We start from the raw sequence: 19,241 nt of genomic DNA on the forward strand, positions 1-19,241 counted from the left end.
TAAGGCCGTGTCCGAAACGACGACTTCGGCTACAGCTACGTCTAGATCAGCGCGTCTACCAGTGTTGAAGAATAGCAGACGCGCGCGATCTAGCCGTAGCTGTAGCCGAAGTCGTCGTTTCGGACACAACCTTAGTATTCATGTTCTTAGTCCAATGCTCAGTTTCACCTCTATCATTTAGCTCATGGAAATACTTGCAAGATAAACATGACAGAACTCATCATTGTCGGGTAATCATCACAAGAGGGCGCTATTGCATTTACACGGGCCATAACACGTAAGAGAAGTCATTGTTTTTAAGGTTCATAAATTAATGTTCTACGATGCTCTAAATTGACGCCACTGTCATTGCCAATGTCATTGTCACACCGTCTCCTTACGATACTGTGTCTCTTACAGGAACATGACAGAATTGGTTTTGCTAGTAAAACAGTTGCTGGCAGAGTGATCCACTATAACACATAAACTGACAAACCTGAGAAGTTTGAGATCGATCGGCCATCTGGGTCACGGGAGAATAGTGAAAAACCGATTTCAAATTTTGCACTGCAGCTGCAATGCCAAAAACAAAAATTAATAAAAAGCTCACTGAGCGATAAACCCCAAACGCGAAATTAGATTATTTATTTATCATTAATAAAATTTATGACATTTCAAACAGAAATATTTCAAGAGATGTTTTCTACTATCATCATCATTAGACCGTGTTAGTTTTATGTAATTCTGTGATCCTCACGATTTTTGTTTCTTACCAAAATCTGTAACGTTCCTTTCAATAGAGGAAACACTTTTTAATCAATTCTTTTTAAAGGAATTGACAAACACTATAGACCCATCCGAGAAAAAAAATCTGCCGCCATTTTCTTGTCCCCAACTTATCATACAAATAGTTTGTAGTCTCACAGACTATACATCGATGTTCGCTACTGACAAAAACAATTCAAAGTATACGTTTTACAGGCCGATATAAAGTCTTTTCGAAACTTGGGTTTAAGCTCGGGCTCCCTCTCAGCTAATAAGAAATCATTTGCTTCCTTACGGGGCTTCAGGCAGGTGGACGTCGCCCAAGCCGATGCCCAAGACTGGATCATGGTTTCGAAAAGGCCATGGTAACATTGAGGGTTTGGGAAGTTTATAAGTGAAGTGGCATGCCAAACGGCGCCGTAATAATAAACTAGGCTACTAGCTACATGTACTAGTATTTGCATTACCATACTCGCTCTCCTGTCATTTTGATCCCATTCATCCTCGAATTTACCACCCCTCCACCTGTCCTCCTAACCATTAACACCTTTCTCAGCATCCACCAATTCACTCAATTTCACTTCCAATTTCTTGTGTGTGTGCGTGTGTGTGCGTAAAAATTGTGTGCCTCTAATATGATCAAAAACCTTCCTTAAATATTTCTAATTCATTGTCCATCAAAAGATTTAACCCACAAAAAGTGGGGCAACTTTACCATGTTCAGACGTCACTTGATAATTTCATTTAATATCATTCTGCCCGGCCGCTTTCTTGGATTATTGCAGCCACGAGAAGTTTGTAAGTTAGTGTTACACTTAAAATTCACTTCAAAAATCAAGCGTGAAGATATTCCCCAATTTGATAATGAGCCATTTATACCTTTTGATTTCACAATAGAGCACTCTGGTCTATATTTTCTAATGTAATTTAACTAGTGAAATGACCTCCTACATATTGGTATTTCTATAGTTATTGAAACACAGTTAGAGCCCTTTTTGTTGAGGTGCTGACTGCGTCTAAATGGCCACTGAGCCGTTTTTCAGTAGTTGTAGTTTTTTTAACAGTACATTACAGCAGCGCTTAATCAACCAAGACGACCATTGTTTAAGTTCACGTTGACCGTCTCGCGGGATCACACACTTCAACGAGATCTCCACACCTTGTGTAAGATGAGCTGTACTTCCTCGCCAGACAACAAAAACACAATATAATGAAGACAGAGGAGGGAAAAAGTACACCATAAAATGAATATCAAATGGAAAATCCTGTTTTGTAACGAATGACAATACAGCGCGGAATTTGGTCCGGTCACCTCTCGCTAAACGAAGCACGCATGATGCGAACCGCCAACTTTCCCCCTTCCTTCTGCCCCATTTGATCGTGGGAACCGAGGCGAAATTAAAGAGAGAAAAGCGACCTACGTCGGCGAGGAAATAACAAACAATAAACGGAACTTACAAAAGGTTCACTTACCCGTCTTGTAAACGGCATTCACTTTTGGATGAAAAAGACAATTTCCACGAGAGATTTTGTTTGAGCACTTTTTAGAACGCAGTGCTGTCAATGGGATGAGTTGTCTAATAAAGAGTGTCTGGCGAACACATCATTTTTTGAAGATGGCCCCCTCTTTTTAATAAAATGGAATCTTCTGAAAAAGACTTGCGGGTACACCGGTGATTGGCGGAATTAACTCACGGTGCACGCACAGAGGTCGTACCTCATTGGTTAATTGATTATGAAATCTGCATAATGAGGCTATCATTGGATAATTGATTTGCACTAATTTGAATACTTAGAATGCTATTGGTTGATTGCTTTTGTGCGTAAATATTAGCTTGACTTCATTGTTAATTTTTGATAATCAGTCATATTACGGTCGACCGGGGTTTATTAACGGAGTCTAATTGGTTTTCTCAAAATTTTTGTTTTTCTCCACCCCCCTCCCCCCCCCCCCCCACACGCCCAAGAAAAAAATTATAACAAAATAAATTACCAATTAATTAGAAAATAACTAAACTTAGTCAGTAAAGTAAAACAAATCGCAAGGGATAATAATAATAATGATAGTAAAGACTTGTTATGCACACATATCCACCCTGATGTGTGTGCTCAATGCACAGGGATGCACAGTTATTAAACTAAAAAAAGCTTCGCCCCCAAAGCTTCGACTTGAGCTCAAAAACTTTACCATTATCAACTTGTTTATCTCCAACTCCATAGAAATATTTTGTTTTGATAGAGTCTTTTTCTATACAAGTCGAGATTAGCAATACAACAGGGAAACTTCAATCATAAAAAAAGCAGAACCATTAGACATTATTAATGATAAATGGAGTTTGTTTTCAGCGGTTGCAAAAGAACAGCCTTGAAAGCTTACCGCGACTGGGGTGGGGGGGGGGGGGGGGGTGTGTGGGGGGGGGGGGGGTAGAAACGAGAGAGGACAGGCTGGGCTAATTTTAATTGTTTCTAATTGTCAATAGGAACTACTTCAGTCACAAACCTACCGAAGCTAAATCTTGTTTCTTTAATCTTCAAATCGTTCAAGACCCTCAGCTATTAAAAGCTTTCTCAGAGAGCTCTACTCTCTCAAAAAAAAATGATTCCTCCCAATCGCCGTCGGTACTGTTATCAATTCTGAGATCTGTCAACAATCCTCTTTGTCTTTCTTGCCATTGCATACTCTCGTAACCATCTTTCCTCTTGTCTCAATCATACACTTCATTTTAAATCTACTAATGTTGCAAACCCATCATCTTCCATCCTCCTGACCGGCTGACTCTTTCATTATTTCAGATTCTCCCCATCTCACATTGTCTCATTTTCCCCACTGGTTCATCCAAACTTTGTAATTGTATATCTCTTCGAACCCCCCCCCCCCCCCCATTATCCCTCATATCTGCCCTTATATAATTATTATTTCCCTCTTTTCTCAAACATACACTTCATTTTAAATATACTAATGTTGCAAACTCAAAATCTTCCATCCTCTTCACCGTCTTAGTCTTTCATTATTTGCCATTCTCTCATGTTTTCCCTTGCATCACCCCAACTTTTTTATTTTATATAAATATATCTCCTCAAACCATCCCAATCATTCTTCATATCTTTCCACATCTTTCCAGCCACTAATTCCCCAGTCTGCCATTCCATCGGGTAATAAGCAAACGAGTCGGCATTCTGTTATCTACCCAGAAAAGAAAACATCCGAGAGAGAGAGCCGAGTTCTAATTTTTTTCAAACGGTGCTTGGATTAGGGTAAAGTCAACAGAGCAGTTTCCCGTGCTCTGCCTTTCATGGACCCGAGCCGCACCGAGCGACGCGTCTCTATAGTACCCCCTTCTCCTCTGTGCCTGCTGGCAAGAGAAAGAAAGTGGAGGTAAGAGAGTAATGAAGCCCAGGATGAGATAGCATTGCCTGTCGTCCGAATGTAGCAGTGTGGTGCTGTGTCGACCGGAGTGGTGCGTGTATTAAAAGGCCTGGAGGGGTGTGGAATGGGGGCATCTTTATTGGGGTTTTGGGTGGTTTGAGATGCAGGAGACGAGCTAAGGATGGGGGTAGTGATGGGGTGGTGGTAGTAGGGTGCGTAAGATGGGTTTGGGAGATAGCTACTTTTTCAGGGGAGGGGGCATATTTTAACTAATCCACAACAACTTCGTTAGGTTCGTCTTTTGTTGAAGGCAACATGGCGGATTCAGTGGACACGCAGAGTGACAGAGTCAAATTCTCCGTGTAATATCTAACTAGAGACCAGACTAGCTTTTATTCCGAATTATGAGGCCGTCTCCGAGTTCGCGGCTATGGCTACGGCTACGGCTAGATTTCAGCGCTCCTAGATAGACGTTCCTATCAACAGAATTGACCCAGATGCCGGGTCCCATTGGAGCAAGACCCATTTCCGGGTCAACAATTACCCCGAAACTGTTTAGGGTTTTACGCCCCCCCCCCCCTCCTAATGGACACTGTTTCCGACCCAATTCTGACCCCAGAGTTTGCCATTTTGTATTGTTTTTAAATTTGAAAAAAAAATTAACAACAAAATGAAGAACAATCAATAGCAAACTTATTCCTCAGTCATATAAAATTAAGCTATGTAGCAGATAGTATAGCATTTTAAACCCAATTTGAAATCATCGTCAAAATTTATTATAGTCTTGAAAAATTCGAATCAACAACAACAACAACATCAACAGTACAAAATTCGTAAACTTTGTGTTGAACCATCAAATTGTAATTCAGTAAAAGAGCTTTTAGGAAAGGGAATACAGCGTTCAAACTCGCGGATGCATCTTGGAAATTCAGTCCCATAATTATCATCGTAGATTCCGGGCGAGCTTATTAAAAAAAAAAAAAAAAAAAACTGCATGAGGCCGTATCAGCGAAAAGGAGCGAAGCCCCCCGTTACCGCCCCGTACGATGCGCGGCTTGATGACTCTAGACCGCCGGCTCTGCGAGTGACTGTCACGGCACGTTAGTCGCTCCGGTGATTCGGACAAGTTACGGGGAAGAAAGAAGAGAGCGGTCATAAAACAAGTTAAAGAAAAACGTTTTTTTTCTTTCTCTGCTGCTGGAAAGTGAACGCTATGTATTGCAGATGAAGAGTTATTAGGTATCTGTGATAAGAGTTTTGGGCGACGGCTTTTTTATGTCAAAGAAAAGAGTAAAAATTGACTTTTATTTTAGCCCTGCCAAATGTTGGTGTTTGAACTATACCGTCTACAGTAACGAAGAGGAGCGTTTACACTTTTGCTAATTTCATATGACAAACCAGTTATATTACTTTTGTACTTGAATAATTTCAGCATATCGTCAAAACAGTTTTACAACTTTAAGTTTGGAGCATGCCAAATTCTAGCTCTTACGTTTGTTACGTGTGTCACGTTCAATACCAGTAAGTTCGTTACGTTCATTACGTACGTAACGTTAGTTACCGGTAAATTCGTTACGTTTGTATTTTACTATTTTTCTATACGTTCGTTGAGAAATTACCTTTGTTGAGAAATTAACTTCGCTCGTTTCGCTTAAAGGTGCACTCTCGTTGAAAGTTCCCTAAACAATTTTATACTAAACAATTTTATACTATTTTATACTATAGTCACCGTTTCCCCCGTGTGGGTGTCCGAACGGGGCACCCTTGATTTGGGTAATGCGCAGTTAGTCCTTGAGGGAGCAGGTCAAAGGTCAGAGTTCATTGTGATCGGTCTGTTCGCTTCAAACACGATTTAAGAGCAAAGACTTCCCAAAGACCTAGTGGCGTAAGAACAAGACATGCAATAGTCGTTGACTACACTACTCAGGGCCCAAGACTAATTGCCTATGAGTTTAGATGTTGAACCATCTAACCATCGTATAGATCTTGTTGTTGCTGGCATCATTCAGTCAACATCGGCTATAACTGTTCTTATAACACTTATCAACGTTTCCTTTTAATATTTCAGGGTAAAAAAGAAAGGATACTTTTGGAGTTTTTGTTTTGTGGGTGTGTATGGTGGAGAGGGGGGGGGGGTTGTTGCTCCCTTTTAATTCACACTTAGTGGCCTATTTTGAATCCTGAAGGCTTTTATTTAACGCAGAGTCTCATGGCAGGATTACTAACTCTCACGACAGTGAAGTGGTAGACGCAATATCAGTCGTCGTGTAATTATTACAAGTTATTGACGACCCCCTTTTTGTTGATGATGTCTTCTCCTAAACAGACCTTTAGGGTGCTTGTTGGAGGTTCGACTCGGCCCATATGTCAGTCTTGATGCGTCCTTTACGGGGGTTGTATGTGGAAAGAGGAAGGCCTTGCTCAACGCGTCTCGTCAAAAAGGAGAGCAGCGTGTGCCTGGCGTTACAATGCCCGGGCCCCGCGCGTGCAGAGAGCCCACTATATTTCCTTTACCTTGCCGGTGGGGACGATCCCCTCTCGGAGTTCGTTCGAAGATAAATATAACAAAACATGGGTTTAAAGGTGTTGTGCAAGTTTCCAAAAATACTATAATTATCAGGTTGTCTTATAGTTTATTTATTTTTTTAATTTTATTTTTTATATTTTGTAACAACCCTGTCTCTAAAAATGCACCAATGAAGTACAATCCCTTTTTGATAATGGGACTGTCTTGAAAACTAATGGAAGGCAATGAATGTACTCTTCCAATAACCAATGGTGTACCATCCTTTTATGATAATTATGTGTCTTGAAAAAGCGAAACCGAATGAATGTAAGCTCTTCTAAAACAATGATGTACCATCGCTTTAGATATGTTTCTTGTATACTACAATGAGGAATTATTGTACTCTTCCAATAATAAATGATGTACCATCCAATGATATTATTCTTGATAACCAGAGGATTGTAATTATTGTACTCTTCCAAAAACCAAAGGTTTCCTATCGTTTAAGGTAGGTCCCATTTCAATGGTCTGAGAAGGTAAACATAATACTCTCCTAAAGTCAAGTTTGCATACCATACCTTTTATTAAAGCCATTGGACACTTTCGGTACAGAAAGAAGAAAAAAAAGATCACAGATTTACAAGTAATTTACAGGGTTTACAAAAAGATAATGGTGAAAGACTTCTCTTGAAATATTATTCCATGAAATGCTTTACTTTTTGAGAAAACATTAAAACAATTATCAATTCTCGACATCGAGAATTACGGATTATAGTAAACACACGTCATGATACGGCGAAACGTGCGGAAACAAGGGTGGGTTTTCCCGTTATTTTCTCCCGACTCTGATGACCGATTCAGCCTAAATTTTCACAGGTTTGTTATTTTATATATAAGTTGTGATACACGAAGTGTGGGTCTTTGGATAATACTGTTTACCGAAAGTGTCCAATGGCTTTAAGGTGTAGGTCCATTTCAATGGTTTGAGAAGGTACATAATACTCTCCTAAAATCAAGTTGGCATACCACACCTTTAAATGCAAGTCACCCCTCATTTATGTACGACATAAACGTTCGTGCACACCCCTTTAATGTGCCTTTATTGTAGATACAGAAGCCATACGAATGATTGTAATAATTCTGACTGTATCTGGCTTTAGCGATGTTTTTCCTCCAGTCCGCTCTGGGCCAGCTGAGGAACAGGACGACATGGTGATTGCGGACAAAGGAACCAGCCCCCCCCCCCCCCAACCCAGCACCCCCGGCCCTCTCTCGTCCAACTCTCCCTATCTTTCTATGCCTCTCGCTGACACATTAACAATAGAATAATTGGTAACCAGGGGATAATGATGGACTACCAATGGATGTAATTATAGGTATTGTAATTGTTGGACATTTTACACAGGCGCGAAGCACGCGTAGATTTTTGTTTCTTTTTTGCTTGTCTTTTTTTTTGCGCAGCGTTGTAATGCATCAACCATAAACAGGACATTATGTGTTTATACCCGCCGGTAAAACTCGCACATGTATCATTTATTAGGTTTCCCGCTAAAAAGAAGAAGACGACAATAAAAAGAAAGAAAAAAACAAACTCAACTGTTTATATATAATAAATAATAATAACAATAATAATAAGACTTGTCATGCGCACATATCCACCCTGCTGGGTGTTTCTATATGAAATAGGAAAGGAAAATAAAACGTTTTTACCATGCATTTCAAAATTTAATTTTAAGCCAAAAATGTTTTTTACAAAATTCACCAGCTCATTAGTTTTTGTAAAATAAAAAAGAAAACCCACATTTTCTTTCTCTTTTCCCCCGTCATCACAGAGCATGGTTCACTAATATGACAAATTAAATTATGCGGCTCCATGCTTGATCGCATAAAGAAATAAAGTCTAAAAATTATTGGATAACAGAAATATAGTGAGAGTATTATAGAAAACTTGAGGCAAGTTTTCCCGTTTAACTATCGAATTTCAGCAAGTTGTCCCTTCGGCATGGTATCATGTTGTACACGCCGGTGCACACACAAAAACGCGCCTTCGACTTCATTTTTTTGCAATTAATTTTTTAGTCTGACAGAGTCCAGTTTGCTTGGAGGCGATTTAATTGACAAAGTACGGTTAATGGTTTGACACAGACTCATGACGAGTTTTCATTTCCAAAACTCACTGGTCAAAAACAGTTCATAACAGGACCAATCCTCCGGCCATCTGGAAGTACTATCGAAGTCGATTTGAAAGAGAAAACAACAAATGATCTAAACTCGCATTTTGTTCTTATTTTGATTATAACAATCGTAAAAAGAAACAATTTAGAGAAAGCTTGCGCCATAGTTAGCTGAATGGTTTACTGAAAATTTTACGAACAAGGAAATTAATTTACATAACTATTCTTAAAGGCAGTGGACACTATTGGTAATTACTCCAAATAATTATTAGCATTAAACCTTACTTGGTAACGAGTAATGGGGAGAGGTTGATAAACGGCTCCCGCTGAAGTAACGTATAGTTTTCGAGAAAGAAGTAATTTTCCACGAATTTGATTTCGAGACCTCAGATTTAGAATTTGAGGTCTCGAAATGAAGCCTGAAAGCACACAACTTCGTGTGTCAAGGGTGTTTTTTCTTCCATTATTGTCTCGCAACTTTGACGACAAATTGAGCTCAAATTTTCACAGGTTTGTTATTTTATGCATGTTGAGACACACAAAGTGAGAAGACTAGTCTTTGACAATTACCAATAGTGTCCAATCTCTTTAAAGGCAATGATGGTATTTAAAGATAACTTTTTTTGGTCAATGCCAGCCTATAAAAAAAATCTACTGGGGGCAAGGATCCGAAACGTCGTTTCGCCCCAGCGACATGGCCACATTGTAATTGGTAATAACTGTCTCAGAGATGCTACGTTGGCAGGTGGTGCTATTTACGGCTCATGTTTGTTTACCCACACTGTAAGTTTGATGACCATCGCGAGCAAGATTATCCGTTTTGTGTTGATGTGTAGTTATAAGGTATAGACATTGTGGGGTGAATTTAGGTATGAACTGTATATAATTATATACGTGGGGTGTTTTTATCAGGAAAGATTACGATCAGTTCTGTTCTTCGATTACAGAGCAAGCGCCAAATTTATGCGCTAGCCCTGAAAGCTGCATAACTGCGCAGCAGCAAAACTGTCATGCTAAACCTGTGTGATGTGAAGCACGCTTGGAGAAGCGCGAAATTCCCTTATTCTGCGTTAGCGCCGATTCTTTGCTTAGGTCCTACACGTTAAAGGCAGTGGACACTACTGGTAAGTGTCAAAGACTAGCCTTCACAGTTGGTGTATCTCAACATATTATGCATAAAATAACAAACCTGTGAAAATTTGAGCTCAATCGGTCATCGAACTTGCGAGATAATAATGAAAGAAAAAACAGCCTTGTCACACGAAGTTGTGTGCGTTTAGATGGTTGATTTCGAGACCTCAAGTTCTAAATCAAGAGGTCTCGAAATCAAATTCGTGGAAAATTACTTCTTTCTCGAAAACTATGGCACTTCAGGGGAGCCGTTTCTCTCACAATGTTTAATACCATCAACCTCTCTCCATTACTCGTCACCAAGAAAGGTTCTATGCTAATAATTATTTTGAGTAATTACCAATTAAGCAGACTTTGTTTACGGTAAGCAGAGCAATGAAATTTGGGCCTGGTCTATATGTGATTGTATGAGGGTGGAGGATAATGGTAGGGGAGAGGGGAGGACGAATACATATTTAATTTTATTTAAAACACAACAACAGCCCGGCTCTAAATTACAAGAAACTGTGGTAATTGAAAGCTCATCCACTATATCCACTATATAGGCAAACAAACCCATGATTGACTTTTCGCGCCAAATTACCGCCTGCTAATTAGATCCAAATGGTGCGCGGGATATTAGCGTGTAATCAAGAGGGGAGACGCAACACTTTGTAATTGGTGTCTCAGAGATGCTACGTTGGCAGGTGGCGCTATTTACAGCTCCTGTTTGTTTACCCACACTGTAATTAAAATATGAAGACACTATTGTTGTACATTCTTCGCCATGTTGCGTAATGTGTCGCGCGTGCCTATATTTGTAGAGTCTGTTTGGGGAATTGAAAGTTGATAAGACGTCTAGCCAACGTGCATTATTTCTGTAAAGTTGTTAAGAGTCTACATGTGGTGTAAGTACCCAAAGTTTCGATCAGTGTGCTGCGAGTGTCTTCATCAAGATTCAACATGATTCTATGGTGTTTTAAGGAGCACATGGTATTAAAATGTTGATGATTATAACAGATCGTATTTTCCACACTTACGTTCAGTGGTTCTGAACAAGAATGAGTTTTATTAACCAAATCTTTCCCTCGTCGTCAATATTGCAAAGCTTGGGGGAATCAAGGCGGATGGGTTGTTGTTTAAAGTAAAAGGGAACCCACATGTACAGGCTTGGATTCAAAATGGAGTAAGATCACACCCAATAAAAACACTCAAGAATAACCGATCTTCCAAGATGTGTTTATTAAAAAACAAAATTCACCGCCATCATGAAGAGCTATCATTCAGTGTAATGTATCTACTACTACCCCTGTTGACTTCTGATCTACCGGCAACGCCGGGAACCGTGGCAGACATCTGCCGTGCACTCTGAAACTCGGTCGCCGTGAAAAGAGCCCCTCCTCCGGGGGAGGGAGTGGTGCGACACCCGCTGTTTGCAAGTAGGCCTACGACACCTTTGGATTTGACGGCTGTTTTAGGAACTATAGGACTTCGCTCGATGTTGTATGGAAATGGTTTACGAATGATATATAACTTTCCTAAAACAAAGAGAAAAAAAACACTTGATGTTTAAGTTTTAGGGTTTGACTTTTAAGTTTACGTTTACTCTTTTCACTATACAGACTAGTAAAAATAATGTCATTTCAGTGGTATTTTTACGGGCCTGAGATTCTATTGTATAGTTTTGAATGTCTAATTAAAGGTTTTATCACTTTTCTCTTGTATACAACCATAGGCCTAACTGTCCTTTCAATTTCTTTTAAAATGTATTTAAATTTGCTTTTGGTTTATTAAAATTCAATTGATTAATTCTCGTTTGGACAGTTTTAGACGAGTTTTATGTCACTCCATTTATCATATCCACTGCATTTTAAATGGTTTTAAACATGTATTTGAAATATTAAATATTCTCGTTTGAATTTCCTTCGATACATTCATACAACAGTCGTAGACAATTTTAAAAGTCGTCCCCTGTATTATTAGCAGCCACTGACATGCACTATCGGGGGGGGGGGGGGCACATGACGGGGTTTGCGGCACTCCAATCGTCAAGCAGCGAACCCCGATTTGTAAACACAGAACCAGTAGCGGAAGATTTCCGTTTTTGAAAGGAAATCTAACGGCTGGAGGGGCGACTAGGGTGTCGGGTGACACCGAGTTGGTTAAACCATGGAGGTAGAATTAGATAAACCGTTGTGGTTGCGGGGTTAATACATTATCAGATCAGTTTCAACGTGTGTTGTTAGTCTTTTGTAAGGTCGTCAAAGGCCAAATTTATATTTTCATTGACGAGGCATATTTTTTGATGGATTTACGCGATCCTATTTTCGCAGCATATTTCTTGACATTGTACAAATAATTACCAGAGTAACTTGTGTCAATGCTGTGCTTTATCTTGATTCAAAGAGAGTAGACCTGATTAGACTCGGGTAGTTTAATATGGTACCATTTAATATGGTACCTTTAAACTTGATTTTAAAAATAGGCGATGCAAACACAGGCGTCTTAACTTTATGCATGCTATATTTTGAAACTATGAATGCAAAGTAATTGTGCAGTTTTCCAACATTTGCGAGTTGTACATAGGCACAACACACAAATTCAAGATATTGAAAGAAAAAAAAGACAGCTAGGCCCTTACATGAGGTTAGATATCTCTGTTGGTAGACCGCCAGCATGAAACCAAAGGTCGTTGGTTCAAATCCCGCGCTCTTGTGAATTTGTCTTTGTTCACAACCCCTTTATGGAATTTTACTCGGTCAGTTTCCCGCGCACGTGGTTGTATGTGTTAATAATTATTTCAAACTACAGAGGGCGCTGTCCATAAATACTGCATCTACTGTTCTCAACTTGAATGGGAATGATTAGGCAAGGTTCGAAGGCTACATGGAGAAGGGTCAGGGGTACATGACACGGGTGCAAGGCGAAGAGGCAGGGGGAAGGGGTGACAACAGTCCAAACAGGGGTGACAACAGTCCAAACAGGGGTGTTGGGGGGGGGGGGGCAGGCACTGGGGAGAGCTTGAAGGGACCAACAAAGACCAACTCAAATCAAATCCAACAGTTGAAACAATCGATCAAAACTACCCGACGCCACCACACTAGATCCACAAACTCCACAATGAAGAAAATAGTTACTTTAACATGAGACAACACAGTAAAAAAAAAACTCATTTTAGAATAACACATAACTCTTTGAAAGACACATTGTTTATTACAATAGGAAATTCAATTAGTAAAAAATACCAATCATCGTTCAATTTTAAACATGGTATCCAAGAAGACACCAGTTATGTTAAAAATTCAATAAAGACCATGAAGGAAATTCAGCAGTTCCAAACAGAATGCTTCACAAAGTTTGATATAAATGCTCAAGCCTCCCGACGATAACTAAAGCAAGCTATTCAAACTGCTAAGACCAATTAAAGGCAGTGGACACTATTGGTAATTACACAAAATAATTATTAGCATTAAACCTTTCTTGGTGACGAGTAATGGGTAGAGGTTGATGGTATAAAACATTGTGAGAAACGGCTCCCTCTGAAGTGACGTAGTTTTCGAGAAAGAAGTAATTTTCCACGAATTTGATTTCGAGACCTCAGATTTAGAACTTGAGGTCTCGAAATCAACCATCTAAACGCACACAACTACGTGTGACAAGGGTCTATTTTCTTTCATTATTATCTCGCAACTTCGATGACCGATTGAGCTCAAACTTTCACAAGTTTGTTATCTTATGCATATGTTGAGATACACCAACTGTGAAGGCTAGTCTTGGACAATTACCAATAGTGTCCACTGCCTTTAAGAACTCACTCCGAGGTAGTGCAGCTAATACAATCCCCCATAAGCTAAAACAGTAGTCCCAGCCGATTGTCTACCTTCCGCCCAGGTAGTAGTGAAAAAGCAGGACAGTTCTTTTCAGAACTGAGAATTATAGAAAATCCGAAAAATCTATAGAGTATAGCAAGACAGTTCTCTAAAGAACAAAATCTACCCGATAAGAAGAGACACAAATGATGTTATTGCAAACCAAAACAAAGTTTGATTTGTTTGTTTCTTGAAATCTAAAAGATAGACTCCGGCTTCCAAGTATTGTTCTTGTCAGGGCAAGGCAGTTTTTCCTTGGTTAAGGGCACCTGTCTAAAAGGACTGTAACAATTTTTACTGGAACAATTCAAGGGACACCAAGGCAAAGACAAGGGGGCATGTAGGTAATTAGCACATTTTTGTGTTTTTTAAACTACCCGTTTTACAGTCATTTGCAGACATTTGGATGTTTTTGGCTTCCCTGTTTTTCTTTAAAAAAAAAATCAAGTGTAAAAATTGCACATGAGGAGTTTGTAACTCGTTTTTTAATTTACAGACAATTCGGATTTCTTTTCTCCAAATATTGCCGAGATGTTGTTGTCGTCTAGGGCACTGCCTGATATCTGCCGGGTCACGAGGTCATGCTAGGGTCATCAAGAGGTCAACTATCTGGGACTGGGTTGAGATATCCTCTCCTGTCCCACGGCCAAACCTGGGTTTTTTTTAATCAGAGAAAGGAAATGTAGTTTAGTTTAATGCAAAGATTCATCATATATTGTGACACACAAAAATAAGAAACTTTACAATTCAAAAGAAGATTTTGCAACATTATCAACAAAATTAATGTCATTCAATTGTTTGTTTTAAAGTTCATTAACCCTCCTACTGTTTAACCATTTAATATCAACTGTAGTTTCCAATAATAGATCAACCATGCCAGCTTGGATATCATGTGTTGAATGTATCTACACCGTACAGAGTCAACCCTCCTACAGTATGACCATTAAACTGTGTTTTGAATGATAGATAATCCATGCCAGCCTGCAAACAGTACACAGTCAACCCTCCTACTGTTCGACTGTTCAATATCATCCACAGTGGTTTCAAATAATAAACCGTGTGACCAGTGCGTCTGCCCAGTACACAGATAAGTCTAAGCACAGTTGTTACCTCCCTGCACAACCCTAGCTGTGAATTTTTCCTCAGCATAAACCTGCTTAGCATAATATCTTCTTGCTTAGCGTCTTTATGGGCCTTGACTAACCCTCAGTACTGCTCTTCCCCGGACCATGGCTAGAGGGACGGGTCCAAATTGCCTCGAGTCTGTTGAGTTGTGCGTGTTGTCGCCCTCGATCCAGATATGACCCTTAGGTATCTATGGTACAACAACAAAAATCAACGATTCAGTTTGATATTTAATTATTATTTTGGGTTGAACAAAGACAAATTTACTAGAGCCGGACTTAAACCTGCGACATCTAGATTAACGTGATGGTGCTCTACCAGTTGAGCTTTCTAACCCTATGTTGGTGATCAACTTTGGGGCTAGATAGCTCCGTTGGTGCGGCATCTGCATGTGCAAGTTTTGCTCTTGTAAAATTCGTCTTTGTTCAACCCAAAATTGTTTTACAATTTACCCAGTTAGTTTCCCTTGTGGTTTATTACTTCAATTATTGTTGTAACCATTGCTTTATCTTTGGTAACATATTGAACTCTTAGGCCTAACGATACCTACATGTAAGGAAAGGTGAAACTAAAACGGGATACTGAATTAAACAGGAAACTTAACTTAAAGCCATTGGACCCTTTCGGTTTAGAAAAACAAATAAAAGTTCACAGATTTACAAATAACTTACAGGGTTTACAGAAGGCAATGGTGAAAGACTTCTCTTGAAATATTATTCCATGATATGCTTTACTTTTTGAGAAAACAGCAAAACAACGAGAATTACGGATTTATTTTGAACACATGTCATGACACGGCGAAACAAGGTTGGGTTTTTCCGTTGTTTTCTCCCGACTCCGATGACCGATTGAGCCTAAATTTTCACAGGTTTGTTATATGATATAGAAGTTGTGGTACACAAAGTGTGGGCCTTGGACAACACTGTTTACCGAAAGGGTCCAATGGCTTTAAACAGGAAACTTAATTTAAGAGTTTACTCTAAAAGTAACTAAAAGTTATTTCCGAACCAAACTATTGTTACCATTGTTTTATCTTTGGTAACGAATTGAACTCAATCGGCCTAAAGATACCTACATGTATGAAAAGTTAAAACTCAATTGGGAAACTGAATTAAACAGGAAACTTAATTTTAAAGTTTACACTCAAAGTAACTAAAACTAATTCCTAATCAAACACAAGAATATAAATTAAATGCAAGTAAACAGCTCACCTAATATAGAAAAGTAAACAAATAGGCCTAGTAGATAGTAATCAAATGACAATATTAAAAATGCAACAATTAATGGGTTCACATGTTAAACATGGTTATTGAAGACAAGTATTATCAACATTTTTGAAATATTAAGTGACAAGAATACAAACACAAGACATCAAATACAAGAATATAAATTAAATGCAAATAAGAAACCCACCTAATACAGAAAAGTAAACAAACAGTAAAAATAGAAATCAAATATTAAAAATGCAACAATTAATGGAGTCGCATATTAAACATGGTTACAAAAGACAAGTATAATCAAAACATTTTCAATATAAATTGACAAAAATTACAATGGAATAAAAAAACAAACACACAAGTGAACAATTGAAACTTTAGTTCGAACGAGGGAAACTCCCAACTCTACACGCCAAACTAAAGTACATTATAAATCCGAACATTATTTGAGCCTGTCCCAATTTCAGTACAGTCAAGTCACACTAGCTCCATCTACAGTTGGGACAATGCCCAACCATAAATGGAGAGAAAATTGGCACAAGATTCGGTTTTCATATTTTTACAATCGACCAACTGCACGTTACAACAATGCAAAAGGAACACTTTTGTGGCAAAGGAGTCATCTTTTTGGTATTCTACGGGAACTCCTGCAGTTGGATAGAGGTGAGTCAAAATTGTCTCACAATGCCCAAGAAAAAACGAAGCATACAGGCCTGTACTTACATGCTTGGTCCGTAAAAACTTCCACTTGTTGGCGGGAATGTCGTCAAATTCCATCGCTTTGACCCGTTTGCATAGGAATTGGGTGGGGTCAAGTGGTGACCTCAGGACAATAACGTCACCCCTGAAACAAAAACGGTTAGAGGAGTCCAGTCAAGAAACGAAACCAGCTATTAGGCCCAAGAAAAACACGTTTAGCGTCCTGCCTTTTTCGAAAAAAAGGAAGGAGGGCCTTCAACACTGAGGGACTTGAAAATCTGACGTCACACTTCAAGGCTCGTGAATTACGCCAGAGAATTACGCCTGCGTCAATCCCCGTCTATAATCATCTTTCACCTACATCCATATTGCAGATGACCGAAAGCGACCGAACGTCACCTCGGCCCAATCAAAAAGAAATCATTGTATCCAATGAAATCACTGGTTCTGAAAAGCAAATACCTGTCTTTATCCTTGCGGATAAAGACAAGGGTACCAGTCTACATGTGGCTAGATACTTACTTGTCAACTTTGCTGAAGAATTTAGTGCTGATGTGTTCTGTCAGGACAACATCATTATCCTTGATGGTAGGAAGCATGGAGGGCCCTGTACACTTAAAGAGTAACAAACAAATTAAACAAAATTTTAATTTCACTTTGACCAAATCTCATAATGGTGCTCAACATATTAATTAATGTCAGAGTGAATAATGGGTTGAATACAAAAACTGTCATACGGTTGCAGTCAAAAAACAATCTGTGAAAACGCTCTAGTGCCTAGGTTTAAAGTCTAATGATATTTAGTCTCGGTCAAACTTATAAGCAAGGTTCATACTTCCTGTTAATGCTTCTTGAGAAGAAAGTTTGACATCACAGCTCTATTTTTGCTGTGATTGTTTTCGGAAAACAGCTGAACTCTTCGTTACAAATTTTGTATTCGCGGAAAGTATGAACCTGGCTTTACTCCCCGACTATAGATTGCCTAGTCCTTATCCAACTTAGCAGCTACGACTACCACAACTATTGCTAAGGGTGTTGCTAACTCATATACTTCAATGCATGATGACGCAGTGATCCAGCCGCAAGGTTTATCGCGATTCAGACCTGCAATGCATCATGGGTAGGCAGAGGGGGCATTTGACGACCGCGGTATATGTTGTCATGCATGATTTGTGCACGTCATGCGATGCGCCCGGGCTCCCGATGCGCCCGGGCTCCCGATGCCCCCTTTGAACAGCGCCCTCTCTTGATATTTTGCAATACTCGATTAACCTTGCCGTAGCCACTATTTCAGACTTGGCCTTAATCTCACCTTTGTAAAGTCGAGGGCGTACTCCGAGACACAATGCGCACCACAGTAGATGATGACCGAGTAGGTTCCAACGCGCAAGACAGTGTTCCCGCTTGAGCGTAGAAATCTAAATGCTGAGCTGGCCATTAAATAGTCATCGGTCTAGCGACCACCACGTCATAAAAAATCCCAAACTGAAATTAAGAAAAGATCTGTAATTAGGTAAACAAGATTTATGATCCGACCTTTGGGCCCAATTTCATGGCTCTGCTTACCGCCAAATTCTGCGCTTACTCACAATTCCCCGCCTACGTGCAAGCGCTGAGTTTCTGCGCTAGCCTTATAAGCATAGTCTACCAAGTAGTAGTAAGAGTATGCACGCGCAGTAGCCAAAATTCGCAGCTAACCCGTGTAAAAGACGCTTGGCGTAAGCACAGAATTCCCTGCTTCCGTAAAAAGACCGCTTCTGAACTTACGGTAAGCAGAGCCATAAAATTGAGCCCTGGTGGATTCGTGGAACTGTGGGAAGGTCAGAAGCCTTTCTTCTACACATAACTCTTAGCCTTACTTTACAATTACACTTACAGCCTACTAATTGATCCTGGCATGTTTATTTATTTTTTTTTTCAGAAAACTTTCCGTATAAATATCCTGTCACCACTTTTCACTAATTTCTTTAAAAAGTTATTTACTGAACAAAATTGGTCAAAAGGTTCTGAGCATATGAAATTTTCAGACATTTATAAACTTTTCAGACATTAGTCCATTAGGCATTAAGCCCATAGCATAGCCTATATATAGGCTAAAAGTAGGGCTACAATACAAAAACAATTTACAATCTACAACACACTCATTAACAAAAAACAAACACAGGCTTGAATATTTTATAGTATTGTATCTTCTCTAACTTACCCATTGTGAATTTAGCAGTCAGATCCATTCACAAAAGCAGCAATTTGTAAGAAAATAAAGACAGGCTAGGCACACATAATGAGTTTCGAAACGGCAAAGCACAATAAATGAATGCCCCATCCCACACATGATATAATGCAGTGTGAAAGTTGCTTGCGCAAGACTGTAAAACTGAAACAGCCCCCTCTGTTGTCTACATCTAGAAAGGGTAAAAAAGATAAGCATGG

The 19,241-nt window shown here is 39.4% G+C and overlaps 1 protein-coding gene across 2 annotated transcripts; it reads right to left on the bottom strand.

Moving 5' to 3' along the window:
• Positions 1-13,645: 13,645 nt before the first annotated feature.
• Positions 13,646-19,133, bottom strand: LOC117305201 (mitochondrial inner membrane protease subunit 1-like). Of its 2 annotated transcripts, XM_033790016.1 has the most exons (6): positions 19,015-19,133; positions 18,124-18,296; positions 17,334-17,425; positions 16,836-16,956; positions 14,975-15,085; positions 13,646-14,422 (listed from the first exon to the last, which is right to left on the bottom strand). In XM_033790016.1, the coding sequence occupies exons 2-6, from the start codon at positions 18,247-18,249 to the stop codon at positions 14,372-14,374; spliced, it is 501 nt and encodes a 166-aa protein (XP_033645907.1). In that variant the 5' UTR covers positions 18,250-18,296; positions 19,015-19,133; the 3' UTR covers positions 13,646-14,371. The 2 variants fall into 2 exon arrangements, with proteins under 2 accessions (XP_033645907.1, XP_033645908.1); XM_033790017.1 differs by lacking the exon at positions 19,015-19,133 and having other exon boundaries at positions 17,334-17,418; positions 18,124-18,196.
• Between the last annotated feature and the right edge of the window lie 108 nt (positions 19,134-19,241).

Source organism: Asterias rubens, chromosome 22, assembly GCF_902459465.1.
Source record: "Asterias rubens chromosome 22, eAstRub1.3, whole genome shotgun sequence".
Taxonomy (NCBI): Eukaryota; Metazoa; Echinodermata; class Asteroidea; order Forcipulatida; family Asteriidae; genus Asterias; species Asterias rubens.